This window comes from Leptopilina heterotoma, unplaced genomic scaffold (genome assembly GCF_015476425.1).
Source record: "Leptopilina heterotoma isolate Lh14 unplaced genomic scaffold, ASM1547642v1 Lhet_95, whole genome shotgun sequence".
In the NCBI taxonomy this organism is placed as follows: Eukaryota; Metazoa; Arthropoda; class Insecta; order Hymenoptera; family Figitidae; genus Leptopilina; species Leptopilina heterotoma.
The window spans coordinates 1,015,862-1,031,772 of NW_025111202.1; the positions used below are offsets into that span (position 1 = coordinate 1,015,862).

Genomic DNA, 15,911 nt, shown 5'->3' on the forward strand with positions numbered 1-15,911 from the left:
GGAACCGTGTATACAATCCCAATGACTTATAAACATATACAGCACCCTATATAAAAATGTTTTTGTATATAGTGAATTTTAAAACTTCCGCTTTGAAAACCGTGTGATGGAAACTCATTACCACGGTTGCACGAACTTACAAGCGGCTATTATTTAATTTGCACACGTGTTTTTAACGCGTTAAGACAAAATTTAAATGAATAACAAAATGCCAGATTAGTTATTCCACTCTAGATTTTCAGAACATTGCCCATGTATTGCTGCTCTGTCTATTTTGACTCTATTTTGTAAAATATGTTATAAACACTGTGGCAATTGCACTGAAGAAATATCGTCATAACAATATATTGCAATAATTAATTAGCAATTTCAAAGCTATGTAAAATAATTTTTTTTTTTTAAATTAACTAAAATATTGTCAATAGATTCAGGTTTGCCTTAATACTGCCAATAATGTTATGACGATATTTCTTCAGTGCAATTGCCACAGTGTTGGCTAAAAAGAATAGCTACAGCTGTGCCCTAATACGAAGAAAATTATTGTGATATTTCTTCTCAATCTTTCTTCACTTACAATTTGCAAAACCAGAAAATAAAAGTTAACAATCAAAACAAAGAACCAACAACCCTTGCTGGAATTTAGAGAGTGATTCCCCAACATGAAAATTGAAAGAAAAAAAATTTCACTTAATTCTGATGATGATGATGATCGAATACACTCTTCTCCAGGCAGAAGGAGAATGACGTCATCTCCGGGACCAAGTGGAGAACGTAGGTCACATGACATTTCCAAAACTCAATACGAATCGAGAGGACGTTCTCGCAGTTAATATATGTACACACAAAACGGGCGGGGAGTTTCCAGACGTTGTCGCCGGTTCACATTGCTGCTCGAGGGATCCAGTACAAGTGCCGCTATCGAAGCGTAAACATCTCATGTCTCTTTAAAAATTAAGTGACGTAAATCATCTGCAAAAATTTTTTTCCAAAAAAATTTTTTTGTGCCCGAAGAATAAAAAAAAAGTTTTGACAAAAATTATAAAATTTGCCAGTGTAACATTTAGAGTAAAAAACCATGGCTTGTAATAGAGCTACAAAATCAGGATTTGCTGCTGAGGCGCAAAGAAAAGTAAGAAAATGTTTTTTTAAATTTTATCTTTTTTTCACCCTCGTTATTAAAATTCCCTTTCTTATTATTTTCACAATATAATAAATAATAGAATAGATAATAGAATACATTTTGACCCAGATTAAACAAAATCGATGTAGGTCCATTTGAGAAACTGCAAAACTGTTAGCATGCAGAATTTTTTTTTTTCTAAAAAGTACTCTATAGAAAGGTTAACGTTACGTTGTCCATTAATTAATTTGTCCATTTTTTCATTTTCTGATATTTAACAATATTATTTTACCCTTCTTTTTCACTATTATAATAATTAATTACTAACCCATTCACTGTATGTAATATGAACTTTTGCGCGAGCGCCCTGACCCACATTTCCCGGAATTCAGGGATATTTTCCCGCGCTGATAAAAAGCTGCTGATGTTAAAGGATTAATTCAAAAGAAGAGAATAAAATTTCCATTTTTCATTCCTAGAGCGCAAATAATTGGAATTTTTAATTACATAATTGTCTATTTGTGGAAATTACGTTTCAGTCTAGAGTTCAAAGGTAATTATTATGCACCTGTTGATTATGGACAAACGAGAATGAATTAACTTAACTGCACAATTGATTAAACTGTTACATGAACAATTTGTTTATACATATAAGATTACAAATTTTTTATATTTTATTGTTTGTTATATTTATTGTTGATCACAACTTTTCTAAGGATGTCAAATTGAGACGAAAAACGAATCAAAAGTTTTAGAAAAGTTGTGATAGTACATATTAAGCAATGGTTTAAACTTTTTAAAACGGGGAATAATTTCGAAGATCTTTTTCTTTAAAATTATACAAAGTTATTGTTATTTATAGAAGCATTAAGGAATGGGTTAAACTTATTCAAATAGGGAATAATTAAGAAGAACTTGTCCTTCAAAATTACTATTATTTGCAGAAACATTATAATTAAACTTTTTAAAGCAGGGAATAATTTTGAAGTGCTTTATGATTATTTATAGAAACATCAGATTATGGCTTAAACTTTTCAAAGCTTTTTGTTCTAAATTTCTGAAATGAGACGGAAAAGTGAAGTACACAAGAGAAAAGCTCGTGTTGTTGTTGTCATCTAATTAAATTAAGAGACTAATCTAAGCCATTATACAAGGAGATAAAAATGATGTCACCTGTTGATTAGAAAGACAAAGGAAAGTGTGGGTGCTAGGAAATTTGTGTTTGTCGAAAAAAGAAAGACATAAAGGAAGAAAGAAAGAAAAAATCGATTTCGATAATGCAGGTCACAACATGCAGTAATAACAGCTGCTAAACCTTCCTCTTTCGAATCTCCTCTCTGTTTGGAAGAGAATTAAAATGAGACCCAGTTGCCAAGGAAGGGAGCGTCCTGCAAAACTTGCTGGCCATGGTATACTTCTCTCTTCTTTGACGTTCCTTTGCACCTTAATTTGTATTAGTATTTCAACGTACATATATGCTTCTTCTCCACATATATGCTTCCTCACGAAAATATATATCCGAAGCTTATACACTTTATACAGTTCCAGCAGCTCATACAGGGTGGTTTTTTAACCGGCATTGTGTCTTCTACGCAGCACGTGACTCTACATTTCTATTAAATTGCATTCCTTTCTTGAAGATAGAAAAGAAAATTCTACTTCTGTTATTTTTCCTTCATTTCTTTGACAATGAAAAACATTTCCATCAATTTCACGTCTATCATTTTTCCAATAGAGTGGTCCACTCTACTTGATAATCCGAACTACTCTAATTATTCGGGCAGGTCCTAGTTCGACTTTGACTCAGAAGATACTCAATAAAATTTCTTTATTTTTACAAGATTTCTGTAGCAGTGTAAAAAATTTTGGTTAAAATTTTGGCTTCAAGATGAGGAAAAAGTCCGGATAATAATAAAATTGTTCTCACTTTAATTAAACGTTTCCTTTACTTCTTATTTAAATTCAATGTTTGAATTCTGAATTCAATTCTTCCGCATTTGTTGGTTTTCATTTCTTCAGCAATTGTTTCGAAAAACAAGAACCGCAACAAAAGTTTTCTCTCCAATCGCATATAGTATATTTGTTATTTATGCAAGTGGAAAATATCAGTTTTGCGATTCTAAAGTTTGGAATGCGGAGTTTAAAATCTGGAATATATAGTGGAATGCATCATAAAATTCCAGGGACGGCTTTTATCCAGTCAAACGAGATGAAAAATAATAACAATTCCAAATACTGTATATACAAGTGCGGTTACTATTTTAATTTTCTTTTTACATGAACTACGTTAACAATATAGAGAAATTCTTTTTTCGCTACAAATGTGTATTATATATTCTTGTTATCTGCTTCATTGCGCTTTCAAAAGTGCATCCCATACAATCCATTTAGTTTTAGTTTAAAGACATAAAAAATATATATCTATTTGTGCAGGGAAAGTGCTCGAACATCGTTCAAATATTCTTTGGATGTGCTCATTATAATGAACTACAAAGCGAGAGAAGGATTTTTATATTCGAAATCTTAATTTATTTTTGTTTCTTTAAAAGAAAATAAAGAAACTATTCTGTATTTTCATACAGAGATTTTCTAAGATTCTGAAATAGAGACACCATCATGGGATCATTAATTTATCAAAATGTTGCATCTCAACAATTATTTTGAAACGTTTTTCGTCTCAACTTGATATTCTTAAAAAAACTGTACAAGTACCGAATGATTTGAGTCTCTAAGAACGTAATTATTGAAAAATCATTGACAAATCATTATCAAAATTATCATTATCAACTCGTGAATGTTTCTGTTTTTTCAGCTCTTTCATTTTTCGAGACTAACATACCTACTGATTATTCCACTATCAATTAATTTGCTCTTTGATTACTGTATCTTCAATAATTTATTTTCCTTCTTATTAAAATAAATCTATTAATTTTCCCCAACCAATATATCTTCAATAAAGACTATGATTAATGTATTTTTAATTAATTTGCTTTCGATTATTCACTTATCTCAGCGAATTATACAATTTCAATTAAAACCAGACAAGAAATTGCAAAAATAAAACTAAAAATGTAAAAATTGTCATAATCGAATCTTTTAAATTTTAAATAATTCAAAACATTTACTTCTTATTTTTAACTCATATATAAAAAAAATACAATTAGCTTAAAAGAAACGTTTGGAAAAATGCAATTTGAATGATAGTGGAAAGGAAAAATAGTATTGTGCAAAAAAAAGTTTTACACTCGTCCATGACGAAAGAAGATATGGTTATCGCTGTGTACTACTCTTGGAAATGTAATACGTGCCTATTATATTTTCCCGACTCCTAAAGTCGTTCAAGTTAATGAATTATTATATAAAAAGTTTTACAATTAAGAGCAGCAATATAAACTCCAGTTTGAAAAACATATTTCTACATTCGTGTAAATTATTTATTTTTCCAAATTTTTATTTTGCGAAAATTATCCTGAAATATTTTTACGCACTAAATATTTTAATTTCGCGTATACAGGAAATGCCTTTCTTTCGCAATAAGATTTAAAGAAAAAAAAAAATCTCAGGAATGCGAATTTGTGAATATTGTGAATAATGAACAATAAATATTTAATGTCAATAACCTTATGTTTATCGAGTGTATTTACTCTTCAAAATCATTACCATCATAATTAGTAGTGTTATCATCATTACGTATCACTATCATCAATATTATCATTAACATTATTATCATTATCGTTATTTTAATTATTATCATTATTTTCATTATTATTATTATTATCATTATTGTCATTTTTTATAATAAATATTAAAATTTTAGGTATCAAAATTGATGTTTTAAAACAACAAATATTTTTCGAAGTAATAGGTATACTTAATTGAATGAGAAAAATGTTTGAGCAGGAAAAAAAGAAAGTGTTTTTTGCTAAAATTCGCTTTACTGATAACAAACCGACTTTCTTTGTTTTACTTTCACTTAATGGGCGCGAAAATATTTGAAATTCTTATAAAATGATTTTACATCTCCCCCGCATATTGTATGTGTTTATCCACATGTTGAGCGGAGGGCAAAATTAAAGAGCAGACCTTCTCGTATATGGATTTTATAAATTCAGTGAATTTAAAATTCCTGATGAAAGATACCATTTATATTTGCACTCAAGACAGAATATTGTGCTTCGTTACGTGTATATGATGGAGGAAATCAATCCCTAACGACCGGAAAGTAACCTGAAGAAACCACAAGCGCGCACTTTCCATTTCAAAATCATTTTTATGTGTATTTACATATAAATAATTTTTTTCTATTTTTATTATTATAATCGCTGTAATTAATCGTTATTTTCGTCCTTTTGTTTAATTGTTGTTTGATATTTATTTATTAATATTCTACACTTAATGTTGTTAAATATTGTGCGACAATATTAGAAGATACTCTATTTAGTATACGAATGTTTATTAGTGACTGCGACTTTTTGCTTTTGAATTAGTAAATTTTACTAATAGATGAGTAGAAATTACGATTTATGAATAAAATTTCCTAATGCAAAAGCAAAAAGTAAAATTAGTAAACATTTTTACCAATGCATAGAAAGTAGAATTGGAAGGTAGAAATCTTCTATTGGAAACGTTTATACAATTCTGTCGGTATTTAATCAAAGTTTTTCTTTTCCATAGATTTTCTTCAACAGTGAAATGCAATTATTTTCACAATAACAGCTAAATGCTTTTAACATTTTAATCTTTGGAATTTTCCTTTTATAGAAAGTAATAGGGAGGATTGGAGAGATTCTGTAAAATTTCAATTTTGCATCGAAGAGTTGAATATCGAGGGGAAAAAAATGATATTATTTTTATATTCCTCAAAACCAAAAACCTCCATTACACTCCGAAAAATTGCAAAAATGAATCCTTATTAATTATCTGCTCTTTATATTGGCAAAAACTAAAAATACTCCATTTACACGATTCTTTTCTAAACGAATTCAAATGAACAAACTTTATTTATTTACAGCTCTTCGGATTAAATTTTGCGTCAAGTTTAAAAAAAAAATTAATGCACAATTAATAATTGTATGAAATTTCGCAATTCGCGAATAGAAGAGTAAATTAATTTATAACTTTTTGAATTCTTCAATGACCTTGACGATCATTATATGAAGAGAATCTTGAATATGTATATTATATTGAACGAATATGGCAAACAGAAAGTGAAAATCGAGGGTCAAGTCAACCTTATACGGCAGCTCTTTCTGTTAATTTGTATATAGATTTTATGACTCATTCATGCGCAGCATATCTTCTTCCTTATGTCATATTTTTTTCCATAAGCGAATGAATCGCTCTAAAACTTGTTAATTTAGATATATATTTTTAAATACGTCACAGCATTTTGTTTTCATTCATTCATCACTACTATACACAACGAAATCTAGAATATTTCGGAAATTATTGAAATTCTTTCTCACCGCGAGTGTTATGTAAAATTTTATAAGCATAACTATGCATAATGATAGTATTTATTTCTGCATGATTCTACATCCCGGGGGGCAAATAACACTTTCTAATCTTTAATTATCTCCTTCACCTGAGAGAGAGAGACTCTATACGCGATTTTATTTTTACCGTATACAATAAATAAAGTTTGCAAAATAAATTTTCAAACATGAGTATAGTTGCGCGCTTCCGAATTCAAATTGAGACAAAAAACGAATCAAAACGTTGCTTTGAAGCAATTTGTCTCAATTTTGATATCTGCAGAAAAATTCGGTTAGTACTGTAAATTATTTTTATTAAAACTAAACTAAAATGCCGCGCTTATTAATTGGATGTAACTTCACAAAAGTCGAGATTGAGAACTTTTCAAGAAAATACTTCAAAAAAGAGAAAAGAAAGAAAAAGAAAGTTTTGAAAGAAAAGAAAACAAAAATTTAGTCTCAATCCATAGAGAGTAGTCTATCGAGAATATTTACATGTAGTATCACGTGACCTATCAGTCGCCCTTAATTTAATGTGGTTATTCAATTTGTCCCTCGACATATAAAGTCAGTTGCGGTTAAATAAATCTTTTTGTTCGTTAACCCCAAGTTTCGCATGTATTCAATTCTTAATGGCATAGAAGCAAAATTATCACCATAGCCCAAAGTACTTAAAATAGCAGCAATTTTTGACAATATTACGTCAATGTTGCTGCAAGTTCAAGTACGTTGTGCTTATGCTTAATGATTCTTATTTATTTCAGTTTAGTTACTTTCAGTTCAGTTTAGATTTAAAGTTAAAAATTCTCTTTCGGTGCTTCGGAATAAGTACAAAAATTTTTATATCCTGACGGAAATGATTCAATAGCATACTTTTCCAATTAGTAATAACCTTGTTCTTTCTAATTACGCGCCTTTATTTTTATGAAAGCATATGATTACTCAGTATTTTCTATAAATAAATCATCGCGCAGACGATAATTACCTAATTCATTCTTTTCGAATAGTATAGTGACTTTTTCGATTTGTGCGATGTGAGCTAATAATCATTTCTTGACCTTATCAATTTGTCCTTGAAGTGTTTGATCACTTGGAAGCAATGCCAGGTTTGGATTTGCAAAATCACTTCATTCAGACTTCTCTCTTTCTCTCTCATCTTGAGACGTGATTCCTATACACTCGAAGGATTATCGAGAAATAATATGGGTAGAAACTTGTTGCTTTTATACTGTCCATACATGGACAAACTGTTGAGCAGCCTTCAGAATTAGTATTTGAAAAAAAACCACATGCATGTGCCACGTTGCGGTATTACCTGTTCACAGTTCACAGTAAATGGGCTGACCATGCGAAAAAAGTGGGTCGGTCATCAAGAATCTCTTAATTCATCACTTTTTCATGTTGGTGTATTACCTTTAAAAATTTTATTTCAAGTATGAAGACACCAATTAACAATTTTACTCTTTTGATAATTTTTCTTGATCAAAATAGGTAGGATTTCAAATAGGATCTTTTTAATTTCCATTTTTATTTCATCAATTCAAGATTCGAAAATGAAATTTTATTTCTCTTTTGAAAATTGTTTCTTTGAAAACACTTTTTCGCGCTTCTCTCGAAAAAGTTCACGAAGTTTTTTTTATCAGTCTTATCTTATCTTTTAAGAAAGTAATCATTAAATTGACGACAAAAATGGAAGTGCAGACCTGTTCTCCTTGCGAAAAAAAAATAATCGAATCTGCGAGTGCATTGTATTTTTTCTTAATGCAAAAAAGTGAAAATCCGTTTTGGTGTTGTCCCAGTTAGTACCTATTAATTTTATACGTACAGATCGACATTGAATTTCAAAAGTAGTTGATCGATAAATGAATAGTTCTCGATGTATTCATTATAAGGATGCATAAGTGCATAACGATGAAAGTGGTCAAACTAGTTGGAACTATTCCATTTATGATCAAGTTTTATGGCTTCGTTAAACATCTCCTTGTGACGTAATTTTAAACAATATGCAATCAACGTCTATAAAATGTATATGATTTATCTTTTTTTTCAATAGAAATAAACACAATTACTATGAAACTCTCTCTTTTTCTCTAGAAAGATTTTCTCTTGAAAATCAATGATTTTCTTTTTAATCGGGAATTTTATTAAAAAAAATATCTGGCTCCCAGCAATAGTAGAATTTTTTTCTTAAAATATAAAATAAATTGAGCTGATTTTTTTGGAAAATCTAAATCTTCTAAAAGATGTTTCTAAAGTCTGCTTCCTGTACAGCCGGAAGTTCAATCATCTTCGATGAAACTAGGTCGGATTTTAGGACATTGAAATTTGGATAAAATTTATACAAAATTAGAATTGTTAGATTAGAATCATATTATTTTGAATTTGAACAATTTCACGTTTTTGATATTAAACTTTGCATCAATTTTCAATGAAATGAATCCAGATGAAATAAATCTGAATACAAGAACCAGACGTACAGTAATCATTGGATTAAAGTGGTCCATGTCTGATTCTTCCAACCGGACGTAATTTAGAACGTATCAATAAATCTACAAATGTACATTTATAAAACATATTTCGCAGATTCGTGTTTTGTCTCAATTTTCAATCCTTAGAAAAGCTCTGAATTTGAATCAAAGAAATATTTATAAAAAAGGTTTCTTAATATTTTTCATTATTGCGGATAGATTTTCGATTTTTGAATGTGAAAGTGGATTGTTCATTGAAGGTAAACTACGTGTTGGCCTTAACGTATTTTCCTTTTTAGTTTAGGGACACCGACTTGTGTACATGTATTTATATATTTATATTGTATAAGTATATAAAATGTAGTATATGCTGCTGTCACCCAAGAAACTTTCGTTCGTTGAATTTCAGTTTCAGGGTAGGGCATTTGGGTGCGACCCCACAATTTTTTTTTACACAATAGCTTTCTTCACGTTAGTACCTATATACAACTATCGTGCCTAGAAGATTACACCGCGAAGAGACTTGAGATCTCGTGATAGATGTTGTTTATCGGTTTTTTATTCAAGAGACACACACTACATTTCAGGAAGTCTGCTGGATTAATCTGACAATAAATTTTCAAATAACAAAACCTTCTTCACAGTGTCTCAAGTATCCGTTATATTTGTGCATATGTTTGCTATATATTATCGCATATTCGAATTTAATAGAATTCTATTCGATTTTTGAAATTAGAAAATGATCAGAAATTATCATACTTCAAGTAAACAATTTTTCTAAATGAGATAATTGCTAATATAATGTATAATAGCTATAAATAAAATAGTAACTTATCAAAACAAAAGTAGTTCACATGAAACAATTTTGCTATTCAAGAGATTATTTTTTTCTCTGCTATCACAATTTCTACAATAATTTAATTTGAAACTGAAAGTGACTCATTAGATTGGTATGCGCATTATAATATTCCGTCCTGGTATCTAGAGGAAAGTAAATTTCTTCATCGTGACCAAAAATTACAAGACTCTTCTCTTTGCCATCAGAGAATTATTATTTTACAATAAAAATAAATAACTTCCATTTTCAATAAAAAATAATAATAAATAATATAGATTTGAACTGAATTCGAATAATTTAAAATAACTAGAAAAACCTTGAGTGCGATTTTAAAGATTACAAAGTTTGAGAGAAAAATATGTAAAAAGATTGCGTGAGTGAAGTGTGAGTAGAGTTTTTTTAAAAGTGTGATTATACAAAGCGAGAGAGGATGGAACGTTTAATATTCTAATTATCTATGGTACCGTGAAAAATTACGTCATATCTCTTAAACAAGAGAAACAATTTATATGACAACAGGTGATTCTATGCATGCCTAAGTTTTCATAGTAGAAAAAAAAATGATTCACCTATACACTATATATTCAATGTTCAACGATAAACCTTCATCGCTATATGTTTGAATCGTAACTGTAAACTGCATTCTGCACAAGGAGATTTGTTCCATTTGGATCATCATTTATTTTCAATAATCCCCTGTATTGTATAAAACAACAATCCTCTTTTTTTAGAGGAAGAAAAAAATCTAGTCTTTTTTTTAAAGGAAGAAAAAAATTCTAGTCTTTTTTTTAAAAGAAGAAAAAAAAATTCTCTTCTTTTTTTTTAGAGGAAGAAACAAATTCTCTTCTTTTTTTTCTAGCAAGAAAAAAAATTATCGTTTTTTTTAGAGAGAGAAAAAAATTCTTAATCATTGCAATTTAATTTATCTACATAATCAAATTAAATTAAAAGTTTTGATATTAATTTTTATATTTATTTAAATATCTCTTGTTTTCTAATAATATTTTGTAATTATAATTTCATTTCACTTCGTTATCTTTTTTCTCACCTTCAAAATAATTCCAAATTAATTTACTCTTAACTACTTCATTTCCAGTAAATCTCTTAAATTGACGCGAAGTAATTAATTGTTCAATTAAACGAATCAAACAGTTGAGCAATTCAATTATTTAATTTTTCGAAAAACTACCTGAACTTCACGTAAAAAAATGTTTTATTTAAAGCAAATATTGAGTCAAAAAAAAGTATATTTTTCACAAAAACTACTAAATTATTTACTTTTTTTAAATAAAATTTCTATTCAGCAGAAATAAAATTTATTTGAACCGAATAGGATTTATTTGAACAAAATAACATTTATTTGAACAAAATAATATTTATTTCAACCAAATAACATTTATTTGAACCAAAAAAAATTTATTTAAATCAAATATTAATTTAGTTGGCTCCGAGTCAAATACAGTCGACTCTCGATAGAATCTCAAAAGAGAAAAAGTTCAAATTATCAAGGATCTTAATTATCGAATATTTTAAGTACCAAAATTTCTTCAAATGACAAGAAAAAAAATTGAATTTCTCAATAAATTGATTTTTTTTTCCTCTTTTTATTATTGAGAGTTGACTGTATATTTTTTTCTAAGTGTGAATTTCTTCAAATCTTTTTAAAACAAGAAGAATTCAATACATAGTATTACAAAATATAATATTTAATATTTGTAATTTTTTTTTAAGGGAAAAATAGGGAAAAAATTTGGTTCATTGAACAGTTTAAGAAACAATGAACTTGTACACCGTCCGAGAGGAGTTATTGGGTCGATGACTTTATATCGTGTATAAGTACAACACTATTCGTTTTGCAAACCCTTCTCTGTACAGGATGTGTTAGTTTGAAACATTATATTATGTAATTAATATAGTAGCGCGCACGAGCGAGTAAACCAATGCGTTTTACCTTCATTTTTGAGAACACTCCAAAGAAAAAGAAAATAATTATGACTATTGAAGCCGAGGGAGAAAAAGTAAATTTCACTCGCACACTCTTCTATTATAATGACGCAACTTTTATAAATTATCTCGAAAAATATAAAAAATTCTACAGATTTTGTTTTATGGCAAAAAAATCTCCAATATTGATTGATTCTGAGAATTGTGATTAGATAATTATAACGAGCACAAGAGTTATTACATTCTCTCAATAATTTCATTTTCTAATATTTTACTTCCACTTTCGTTTTTTTCTCTACTTATTTCTAATATCTTTCATTATTTTCTTGCTTCTCTAGTCAAAATATTATTTTATACAATACTTTTTATAATTATAAATAAATATACAATCATCTTTTGATAATTAAACTTTCGATTTTGGGTGCATAGAAAATAATGTTGATACTAAAAACATTCGATAAATAAAACCTTCGATATTTGAACTTTTCTGTTCCAAGTTTCAATTTATTGAGAGTCGACTGAAGAAATAATTTTTAGTCACCAATTTATACAATAATTTTATGACTGCGGAAAGAAATTTTGTGCATAAAAAATAATAATAATAATAATAATAATAATAAATAATAAATAAAATAAATAAAAATAATAAATGAATAAAAAAAAATGATAAAAATAATAATAATAAAATATGAATGAAATAAAATATGTATCATATTAAGAATACTTTACATTTCAATGAAGCTGAAGAGAATAAAATTTGTTTAAAATAATTAACTAGCGGCGAGCTTCATTTTATTTTTGTCATAAATTACTAAATTACCTAACATTTCATATTGATTAAGGAGAAAATTTCCTTATTTATATAATTTTTTATTGACAAGTTTAGTATATAAAAAAAATATATTAATAGAATAAAAATTTGAAATCTTGCCTCTTATTTAATATTCAAGTTACTTAATAAATGCATTTATTATATAATAATGCTTCGGAATTTTAAAGCTTATGTGTATTTGCTATTTATAAACGTGAAATCACCGGATAAGGAACTGATAGAGATGAAAGACTAGAAATATTATATGAAAATGTCTAAAAATGGTCTTTACCAGTCACAATACATTTATGACATAAAATTATTGTTCAAAAAAAAATTTAATTTCTTTCTTTATCCATATTATACAGTATTTATATATCTACTGCATAAAATTTTTGCAAGTGAAAGAAATGTGATAGATTTATGTATATTATTCAACTGTACGTGACAATATTTCTTGCTTATCGAGACGCGCTCATATTATCAGTTATAAAATATGTATACTTTGATAAAAATAGTACCTAATTTTTGTTTTTTACTGTTAAAATTTTAGTATGTATTATAAATACTGGAACTTTAGCAGTAAAAACCAAAAAATTGAATTTTATGTTCAAATTGCAATGATGAATTTAAAAAAAATTTTTTTTTTTTTGATTCTCGTTTTTTTCCAAAAATTTGTGAACAATATAATTATTATTTAACATGACTATTAATTTTGACCTTTGACTATAAGGAACAATATTTATAACAAATTAAGAAAAATGAATGAAAATAATAAAAAATTGAATTTCTAATTTTCTGTTGCAGATTAATAGCAAATACAGTGAGGAATTAGCTCAGGAATGTTTAGAATGGATAAAAACTATTACGGGCGAAAATATCAGTACAAATGGAGATATGGATAATTTTTACGAAATTTTAAAGGATGGCGTTCTACTTTGCAGGTATTTTTCATTTTCTTCTAATTTAATAAAAGCAGTATTTTTCTAAATAAAAACGTACTTTTTTAACAAAAAAATTTTTTAATAAACCAGTTTTTAATAAAAGAATATATTTTAAAAAAATTTATTTTTTAATTTTCAATAAAATAGTTTAAAATAGTTTTAACTATTGTAAAATAGTTTTTTTTAATAAAATTGCTTTTTAATAAAAGAATTTTTTTAATAAATCTGTTCTTTAATAAAAGAATTGTTTTAATAAAACAGTTTTTTAATAAAAGAATTTTTTTAATAAAACTGTTCTTTAATAAAATAGTTTTTTATTTAAAAAAACAGTATTTCAATTTCATGAAACAGTATTTTTTGAATAAAATAAAAAACTTTTTCTTGCAGGAAAAAAAACTTTTTTCATTTACTAGAAAAAAATATAATACTTTTTTATAATATAGAACAATACTGAAAAAATAAAAAATTGTTTGCTAGTAAAATAATATAATTTGATAAATTTAATTTCAAAAATTGATAATTTCAATTATTGTTACAGGCTTGTCAACCAAATCAAGCCCGATTCTGTTAAAAAAATTAATCAAACGACCATGTCTTTCAAATGCATGGAGAATATTAATGCATTCTTAGAAACGGCCAGAGCTCTTGGTGTTCCGGCTCAAGAAACGTTTCAAACCGTCGATCTTTGGGAAAGACAAAATTTGAATTCCGTTGTAATTTGCTTACAATCTCTCGGCCGAAAGGTAAACTTTAAATTTTATTATCGAATATAAATAATTAAACGGAGGAAAAAATCATAAAACAGATTTTTATCCTCTTCGAAATAAAAAAAATAGAAAAAATATTTGAAATTGATATGAAATTTTCTATTTTTGTTTCAATAATCCAAAAAAGAAATAAGAAAATATAGAGAAAAATAATTATTAAAAAAACTTTTTTTCTAGGCTGGAAATTTCGGTAAGCCAAGTATTGGACCAAAAGAAGCTGACAAGAATGTACGCACATTTTCTGAAGAACAATTGAGAGCAGGCCAAGGTGTAATTAGCTTGCAATACGGTAGTAATAAGGGCGCAAATCAAAGTGGGATTAATTTTGGAAATACTCGACACATGTAAAATGATCATATTTTTTTCCCCCTCCTAACACTATAAGTTATACTTAAACACTTTACAGTCCTATTTTCAAAATTATATCTCGCAATCAAAGATTTATTATTACAGTATAAATATTATACTGTTAAATAATTTCATATAGACAATATAACAACGAAATTGAGGGACCACGATATTTTTTCTTTTTTTGCAAATATTTCCATGAAATCTCATTAAATATTTAAGAGAATATTTAAAATAATTCCTCTACCAAGTTATATTTGTTAAAAAGAAAAAATATATCACAAAATCAAGATTGTTTTTCACCAAAAAGATAATATTATCAATATTATCTAAGCTGATTATTTTACAAAGCTTCGCTTTTTTTCGAAAAAAAAGAATTCTATTCAAGATATTTGCAATAAATAAAAAAAATCCTCTTAATTTCGTAACGGTTGCTAACAAATAATAATGTCAATGTAAATGGCCTAAAACTGACGGTCTCAAAACGTTACAAATATATATCTATATAGTTATATAATTCTAGTAAAATATAGAAAGATTACTAAGACTCAAAAAACATCTTCAATATTTCACTCGAACCTTCAAAAAAACATGATTATTCGACCAATTTAAATAATTTTATTTAAGAATTTAGTGAATAATTTTGTAATTCTTATTTTGATTATTATTGTACGACAAGACTGTGTCATTATACAAAAAAAAAAGATATACGTTTATATATATTTTGTCAGGAGCCATTTAATTACGAAAACAATGTGAAATCAAATATAGCGTTTATATTCATACAAGTATAATGTATGAAATATTCAGATATAGATATTTTATTACTGTTATTATACGATAATTCTATATTTGATAATGTGTAACAGAATTGATTGAGAAAAAAAAACTGTCGTTACACGAAAAGTAATAATTTATGTTATTATATATTGAAAAAGTTTTGAAAATTTAGAAGAAAAAAGAAATTATTTTGTACAAAACATATTTTGATGATTAAAATATTGTATAGGGTCTTCATTAGTCATTGGAGATACCAATGAAGAGAAAAACACAAAAAAAGTGTCAACTAATAAAGAAAATTTATCTAAAGAAACTTTTATATTTCTTTATCACTTCTTATTCCCGTATCTCAACATTTTTCAAAGTTTTAAAAAAATAAAATTTTATTACGAATTGCTAAAATTTATAAAAGATAAT

The 15,911-nt window shown here is 27.1% G+C and overlaps 1 protein-coding gene across 1 annotated transcript; it reads left to right on the plus strand.

Annotated features, from left to right (window-relative positions):
- Nucleotides 1–866: 866 nt before the first annotated feature.
- LOC122512074 (myophilin) lies at nucleotides 867–15,807 on the plus strand. Its single transcript, XM_043627702.1, has 4 exons — nucleotides 867–1,129; nucleotides 13,463–13,599; nucleotides 14,138–14,342; nucleotides 14,544–15,807. The coding sequence occupies exons 1-4, from the start codon at nucleotides 1,076–1,078 to the stop codon at nucleotides 14,712–14,714; spliced, it is 567 nt and encodes a 188-aa protein (XP_043483637.1). The 5' UTR covers nucleotides 867–1,075; the 3' UTR covers nucleotides 14,715–15,807.
- Nucleotides 15,808–15,911: the final 104 nt, after the last annotated feature.

Coding starts and splice junctions, on each gene's coding strand:
- LOC122512074 (XM_043627702.1), top strand. CDS start 1,076: ATGGCTTGTAATAGAGCTACAAAATCAGGATTTGCTGCTGAGGCGCAA. Junction 13,600..14,137: donor GATGGCGTTCTACTTTGCAG/GTATTTTTCATT, acceptor TTATTGTTACAG/GCTTGTCAACCAAATCAAGC. Junction 14,343..14,543: donor TACAATCTCTCGGCCGAAAG/GTAAACTTTAAA, acceptor CTTTTTTTCTAG/GCTGGAAATTTCGGTAAGCC.